Here is an 8,254-nt window from a genome sequence, read left to right as displayed (position 1 = left end):
TTCCCTACCATAAAGAACATTCTTATCAAGATTTCTTACTAAGATTGGATTTACTGCTTTCTATAAATCATATCTTCTGCTGCCTGCACTGCCCAGCACAGAGCCTCTTAAGGAGAAAGCTGTGATTTTTTTTTAAATAATCTTCTTAACAGACTAATTAAAGTCTTCCTTCTTTCCTTCCTGACAGCAGTTTTAAATACACCCCTGTAACAGAATCACATGTCCTTTTATGAGGATTACAGTGACCAGGTGCAGGAAAGGACAGGGCCCACGTACCTTTAATGAGGAAGTGCAGTCAGACGTTTTCCAGTGAAGATCTGGTCTGAACTGCACCTTTAATAATAGCTGCCCTATATAATTTCTTTCTTTCTTTTTCTTTCTTTCTTTCTTTCTTTCTTTCTTTCTTTCTTTCTTTCTTTCTTTCTTTCTTTCTTTCTTTCTTTCTTTCTTTCTTTCTTTCTTTCTTTCTGTCAGTTACCATATCTTTTTTCTGGGTCTGGGTTTGTTATTTTAATGCTATTGTTTAATACTCTTCCTAAGGTTACTTCAGCATGGGGGTGAGTCCCTGTTTCCCACTCATCACTACAATGGATGCAAAAGCTTCAGCAATGGTGGTTCTGTGTGGAGATTTCCCTCACACTCCCCCCTCCCCTCAGTGACCCCGCCAAACAGGCAAGAAGCGGGAAACAAATGTGACGTGCCTAACTGTCACCCAGAATCGTCCTCAATAAACGGAGAGCAGAACAGACACTCTCACACTATGAAATAAAAACCCTGAGGAACACTTCTCATTGGTATACGAACGGTTTGGGATGTGTAATGTATCCAGTCCAGACAAGTCCAGACAAGTCCAGAGACAAACGCAGAGCTTCGCTCCAAGAGACAATGGACTATGCGGATCCTAGCCTGCTCCAATCAGGGGGCTAGGTTCCCGGCCGAGAGCCTATGGGACTCTCGGCCACTGTAAATAACCTATAGGGAAGTAGGGGTGTGTTTTGGGTGGCGGTTTCTCAGGGGATATAAGCCGGCCTGCGAGCCAGCCAAAGTCGTCTTGTTCCGGATAGAACAAAGTACGCTTTGCTGAAATCACTCTCCGTTTGCGTACTTTTCAGGATGTAACCGGGGCACAGCTTGGTTGTGGTCTACGTAAACTGAAGCTTGTGCCCAACAGGCTGGAAGTGCTACTGGTGGGCAGAAGGTCTAACCAGGATTTAAGGTACCCCCAGTTCATAAGTCGGCTGTGATCTGATGGCAGCAACAATAACAAATATCTTAATTGGTTAGCTGCCTCAGTGGCCTTTATGAGAGCAGAAAGATGAGGTATAAATGTTGTTAAGTAAATAGAAAAATAAATATCTTACAGACAGAATGTTCCCAATTAAATCCCTGAGATCTCTTGTTGAAGGCTCTTGGGGGGGGGGGATTTTTACCTGAAATTTTTTAGCATTGCTGCCTGTCAGAATACACTGCCAAACCAGGGTCATTTGGGGGGGGACGCGGGGGGACGCCATCCCCCCGGGTGAGGTGCGGGAGGGCGGGGCCTGGAGCTCCCTGCTGGTGCCCGCTGGAGGTCGCCGCCGGCTGTGGGGAGGACACACTTCCGGTGATGTCAGGGGGTGTGGCATATGCTAATGAGTTATGCTAATGAGTCCCCCTAGCTCTTTTTCTACGAAATGACCCCTGTAAACATACCAGTAGTTTCACTCAGTTTAAGGCAGGCTCATGAGTACATTTCAGAATAATTTAGATTGTTTTTACTTAACATATTTTTTAATGCAGGATAATATAGGATTGATTTTGCACGAGTTGATACTATTGTGATAGAGTGATTCCTGACACCATTTTCTGTTAAAAACATTCAATCTTTTGAAATGAGTAAGAAGCAGATTTCACCCCAAAGAAAGTACAGTTCATCCCTTGTAAAATATCTGTTCCCACCCTAAATGGCCCCTTTGGGCTGCTGGTTTCACACAGTTGTCTCCAGTTCCTGCCGTCTGCTATTTTTGTTATCTCCTAATTTGCAAGCTAATTACAGTGTTAACCATAATTTGTATTTGGGCCTTGAAGCCATGATCTCACCCGCCTTCGTTGTGTCTGATTTGCACGTGGAAAACACTTTCCCTTTCTTGTGGGAGTCCAGCAGTTTGACAGAATGAATGAAAAACAACAGCTAAGCTCCTCTTTACTCTTTCTTATCTCAAGACAGATTCAGGTGGGTAGTTATGCACATGAAAGCTTATACACAGAATTAAATTTTGTTGGTCTTAAAGACGCCACTGGATTCAAACTTACCTCAAGACAGAGCAAAGTTTGAGTCTAGTGGTACCTTTGAGACCAACAAAGTTTTATTCAAGGTATAAGCTTTCGTGTGCAGGCACATTTCCTCAGACTCGACTGCTTCAAACCAACATGGCTACCCATCTGAATTTATCTCAAGACAGTGATTCATTTGTCAAATAGGCATCCTGTGTTGCTGCTAGTTTATTATAAGTGCAATTTGTTTCCACAAAAAAAGACTTTATTACAACTAGTGATTTTTCTTTTTTTAAAAGAAGCACAAATAATGTTTTTTAAATCTTCATACAGAAAGACCATTTTAATGTAATTTTTAAATGTGCTGCAAACTGATTTTATGGAACAGAAGCAAATTTAAAATATAATGGTGTCATCTTTAGCTTTGAATATGGTGTTCTAAACAAGTAACTTCAAAAGCTAGTATGTGCTGAGTTAGCTGAAGCAAGATTAGCATGCTAATGATCTAGAAAGCCACAATCCAGAGGAAGATAGTTCGGTGTTGCCAGTCTTTTTACTCATTTCTATATACAGCTATTACCATCTGTTCAGGGAAATACTAAGAACATCTTCCTGTGAGTAAACCCCATTAAATAGACCTGAGTAGGACTTGACTTGCTTAGGATTCCTCTCATTATTATTTTTTCATTAACTACTGTTAATGTCACAAAGGCAAGCTGGATAATTTTTTTCCAGGTCAGTTGGCAAACTTAAGATAGTCCCATTCACATCTTCTCCTGGATTTTAGTTATACTGTTTTGTTGCTGTTATTTTGGGAATCTACCATCTGGACAGAGTAATCTGACATAAATGATACATTAATTTAGCATGTGGAACTCATTGTCATGTCTTCAATGGTAAATGTGTAATTCAGTTTTTAAAAAGATTAGGTAGATTTATACTGATCTACCCATGACCAGTAGACACCCCCTCAAAACAGTATTTTTAAAATTACAATTAAGTTCAATGGAACCTATTCACATTGACTGAGCCCAGGGGTTGTTTCCAGCCCGAGTGTGGCGGAGCAGTGCTCCAGCAGAAAGGAGCCCAGGGTGCCCGCCCATTCCTGGCCCGCTTGTGCAGGCGGATGGACCGGGAAAGCCCTGCAGAGTCCCCCACTGCCATTCCCCTGAGCCTCTCCACTCTGCGGAGAGACTCGGGGGAAGGGGGGATTTAAATGCCTGGGTTCCCTGCCAGATGTTCTCTAGGTGCCCTAGCTGGAGAAGGAGAGGGGAGACGGGCAGACAAGACGCAAGCAAGGCTGTTACCTATAGGATGTTTTGGAAGACGTTTATTCATAAAGTCACCATTTTGAACGCAACATGATGGCACTAAACACATGTACCCATTATGTTTCTACTTGGTTTGCCAACTCTGGGTTAGAAAATTCTTGGAGGTTTTTTTTGGGGGGGGAGGAGTGTGGAGAGGGTGGAGTTTGGGAAGTGACCACAGTGGTGTATAATGCCATAGAATCCACCCTACAAAGCAGCCATTTTCTCCAGGGGAACTGATCCCTGTAGTTTGGAAATCAGTTGTAATTCCAGGAGAACTCCAGATCTCAACTGATGGTTAGCAACCCTAGTTTCTATACTAGTCATAGCTCTGAGCATGCCTCTTGACTGGAAGTCCAACATAGTAAAATATGCAGAAATGCAAGGGCCACCCACCTCTTTAGATCAGAGCCGCAGAGGTCTTTCATTCTGCAGTGAATTTATAGAGCCTGCCTAAGCAGGAAGCCTTCCTACACGGCACTTCCTAATTCCTCTTATATCTGACAAAGTGAGATTTAAGTGATGAAAGCTTATATCCTGAAAACACTGGCTGTTCCCTAAGGTGTCACTGCACTTTTTGTTTACTTATACCCTTCAAAGCCCATCAACTTCAAAGGATTTAGAATGGTATAACTTTGCTTAGGACGGCCCTGTTACTATGCTAGATAAAAATATGAGTCCAGTGGCACCTTTAAGACCAACAAAGTTTTATTTAAGGTATAAACTTTTGTGTGCACACACACTTTTTCAGATACCTTGAAATGGGAGTTACCAGTCCATACATATAGGTAGAGGGTGAGCAGCAGATTAGCATACAACATAATGAAGATGTTTAACAGATGCAAGAACCAAATAAGAATATGGTCACCATTTGTTTGGATTTAATTCCATGCTGTTTGGATTTAATTCCACACTGAAGCAAATAAATACATCAAAATTGGAAATTGATGTAAATGTACCTTTCTTAAAGTAATTAACTGAGACCCTATACTTACGCTCCATCTGTCTCCTCTCAAGCATGGAAGTAATTTGAAAGGAGGCTGATGGAGCGTAAGAACAGGGTCTCAGTTAATTAATTAGTCTCAGCATTCCACAATTAAGGTGGGTACACGTACACATCAGTTTCCAATTTTAATATATTTATTTGCTTCAGTATGTTTCCCCCTGGAATTAAATCTGAACAAATGGTGACCATATAAACTAAGATTCAGATGGGTAGCCATGTTGGTCTGAAGCAACAAAACAAAATTTGCGTTCAGTGGCACCTTTAAGACCAAACTGTGACTCCTCTTCACCAGGCAAAGAAGCAGATGAGAAGGAGACTAAAGTCCAGAGGGACTACGCCGGACTGAAGCATCAAGTGGCTTCCAGGAGATGCCTTTGATGTTCAGGAAGAATTGCCCTAAGAGACTTTGTAAGGTCTCTTGCACTGGGATACAGCTCTACCTTCCCCCCAGACTCAGATTCTGAACCCCTCCAAAGGGATATCATCCCTGGGTTGGGAAATTACAGGAGATTTGGGTGTAGGGTTTGGGGAAGGGAGCGAACTCAGTGGAGATGCAAAACCATGGAGTCCACCGTCCAAAACGGCCATTTCCTCCAGGGGAACTGCTCTCAGTCATCTGGAGATCAGCAGTAATTCCTGGAGACCTCCATTCACTACCTGGAACCCTAATCTCCATTCACTACCTGGAACCCTAATCTCAGAACCTGCTGCAGCTTTTGAGGTCTCTCTCCAATTTACCTGTTAAGGCCCAGAAGGCCAAGAAACATCCCAGCCCCATCAGAGCACTCACCACTGGTAACCAGACACAGCCCTTTAAGTTCTGGTAGCCTGTTCCTAGAGGAGTAGTTCTAGCATAATAACTTCTTTTCTGGAGTAATGTCCTCAGTCCACCTTCAGCTTTTTCTGGAGCAACATCTTAGCTCTCTGCACTGTAGGCTCCAGCCTCAACAACTTGTGCCTTGATTTGGGGACCTCAGTCTCCAGGACGCCACTAGAACCTGATGCCCTGGCCAGGCGACTACGATGGACATGGGTTAGTCTTAACAGCAATACTACGGAGAAGGCGAAAAAGGTCTGCGAGAAAGGAAAAAAAGTTTATGTGAGTTCGGATGCCAGGAGCCTACAAGTCTAGGCCACTGCCAAGGTGTTCCAGTGGTACTGTTCCTTGTGCTGTCTTCTGCTGGAGCAAGAGATCAGTTTTCCCTGTTTGTGAGCAGACATGCTTTGAGTTGTTAGGTGTTTAAACAAGAGCCATTGAGTTATTTATCTAGCTGATAAAAGACTGATAAAGCACCACTGAAATGAAGAGATCATTTTAGCTATCAAGGCAGCTGGACTTTGGGCTGTCACATAATAGTTATCTAAAAAGGCCAACATCAATGGTTAAAGTTGAACAGGAATTTATGTAAATGTTCAGTCACTCCACCAAAACCAGCCAACGGCACCCTGAGGAGGGGGGGGGGGGAAGCCTTGAACCATAATAACCGTCACATCAAGATAACCTTTACATCACTGCAAATAACCTACCTGGTTGAGGCTGTTTCCCAGGAATCAGGGAATTTGGGATTGGCAACTGTGTTTACTTGCTCTTTCCATGTAACTTCTGTTCCTTCTCAGATGAGAGATCAAAGCAGACTACATTCACAAAAGAAAAAAAAATGCAGCCAATACAACAACAGCAGAGGAACAAATTACCATCTGTGTAAGGGTGGGAGATAGGAGATATTAGCAACATATCTAAAAGACCATCTGTCTTGCAGGCCCTGTGGAACTGCATAAGGCCCCTGCAGGGCGCTGATCTCTTCTGGTAGCTCATTCCACTAGAGAGGAGCCACCACCGAGAAAGCCCTGGCCCTGGTTATTGCCAGCCTGTCCTTTTCCCGCCCAAAGGATGGTCACATGATCCAAGGGAGGGACACCCCCTCCCTCAGTTCTGCCTGAATCACCATGAGTACCAGAAAAGCTGTCCTGTGAGAACCCACAGCCGGGCAGGTGGAGGGGAATGTGTACCTGCACAGAAGACACTCGATGAATGATGGTTACAAGTAAGAGCAACCCCATTTTCATCTTCAGTCTTCTGTGCAGTTCCCCATTGGGATGTTACCAAGCTATCAACCTAGGAGGTGGGATGAGGGTCTCACCTGAATAAGTCACTTGAACAGAGAATGTAGAATGGCTTTGCCAACCTGTGCTTCATGTCTTGCCTGCAGGTCCAGAGCATGGTTTTCATGAACATCTCTGTCAGCTATGCTGCCATGGGGGTTGGGATGGTCAGACAGCGTCAGTGTAATGGCTCTTGCATTCCTTTCTGTGCTTCGCGCTGAAACGCTTATCTGTAAAGATGTGCAGGTGGGAGTTGTGGTGTCTGCCTTTTCCAGGGAGCCATGGGAGAGTGTGAGTTCCCAGCTTCAGCTAGCAACGGTTTGCAAGCTTTATCCCGCGCACGGGAGGGTGCCTAATTGGCCAGCGCAGTGCATATGAATACCCTATATCCTATTATGCCCAAGGGGCAACTGCCATTCTTAACAGTGCTTATGTTGATACATCTATAGCTCTTTAATAAAGTATTACCTTTCCTGGAAAGTGTGTACTACGTTGCTGGCTGTGGGTTCTGACAATGACTGAGTAGCTGATTGTCAGATCTCCAGCAGCGGGACACCTCACAGCATTGTGGCTGAAGATACCTGGGCCCTGGTAGGGTGGGCTCAAACATGTAGAGGGGAGGGTAACCCTGTTTGTCTGTAACATGTCTGAATGGCCAAAATGATCCACCTGGACAGTGTTTAAGATGTCACTGGTCTGCCTTTGTTACACCTCGTAATATGAAATAAACAGACCAACGCACTTACGGGATGGTTTGGTTCTTTTAAGGTAAAAAAGTAGAGCTATCCTAATGTCTAGTGTGGGCTCTCTCAGCATCTGATGATCCAAATACCTTACCCCGAAACAAGAGATTCGATACTGGGAGGTAGGTGGCTGGATCTGTAGGATCCAAAGATGGTTTCTTTAAGAGCGGTGTCCACAGGGCTATTTTTGGACAGGAACAGAGTTCTGGCTGGCTTCAGAGTAGGCCATGCCCACTACAGCCAAAACCTCTGCATGCCTGGCTACAGAGGGAAGGCCTGGAGAGCGACACACACACACCCAGCGACTCTGAGGCAGACTGGCCAAGGGGGCCCTGGAAGGATTGGGGAGGCATTTAAATGCCTCCCTGTGCCTTTCCTGGCCTGTCCAAGGACCGGCTTGCCCGGGCTCCCCACAGCCGCAGGGTGCCCGGGCAAGCCAAGGGAAGGCATGGGGGTGTGACCTAATATGCTAATGTGTTCCTGCTGCTGTGTGTGGCCTATTATGCTAATGAGTTCCTGCTCATTACCACAGCCTCATTTAGTCTTTGCAACCCAAAGCATCCAGTTTTCTCCCCTCCTTGTCCATGGGAGTGGAGTGAAAGGCTGGACGAGCTCTGTTCCGAAGCTTATCAGTCTCTAGGGGGAAGGGGGAGGGGGAGTAGACAGAATGTGGCATGTCCCTGCTTGATCTTGTATGGGTTTTCTCTGTGCCTAGAAGTGGTGGGTGCAGAGGCAGGTCTCTTCCAGATGTCTCAGTGAATGTCCTTGAAGCCCTCCAATACAGGGAAGGTGATAGAATTGGGAGTCTCAGAGTACAGCTGACTAAGGATCTTGTCCTT

General features: G+C 44.8%; 1 protein-coding gene across 1 annotated transcript in view; it reads right to left on the bottom strand.

The window, feature by feature from the left end:
• The window catches only part of LOC107108843 (eosinophil peroxidase-like), a 42,077-nt gene extending 35,272 nt beyond the window's left edge, over nucleotides 1-6,805 (bottom strand). The window contains exon 1 of the mRNA XM_015409364.1: nucleotides 6,711-6,805. Coding sequence (XP_015264850.1) covers nucleotides 6,711-6,805 — 95 coding nt within the window. The remainder of the gene's footprint in view (nucleotides 1-6,710) is intronic.
• Between the last annotated feature and the right edge of the window lie 1,449 nt (nucleotides 6,806-8,254).

Source organism: Gekko japonicus, unplaced genomic scaffold (genome assembly GCF_001447785.1).
Source record: "Gekko japonicus isolate JY-2015 unplaced genomic scaffold, Gekko_japonicus_V1.1 scaffold730, whole genome shotgun sequence".
NCBI classification, from domain to species: Eukaryota; Metazoa; Chordata; class Lepidosauria; order Squamata; family Gekkonidae; genus Gekko; species Gekko japonicus.
This window is presented reverse-complemented; position numbering and strand designations above follow the sequence as displayed.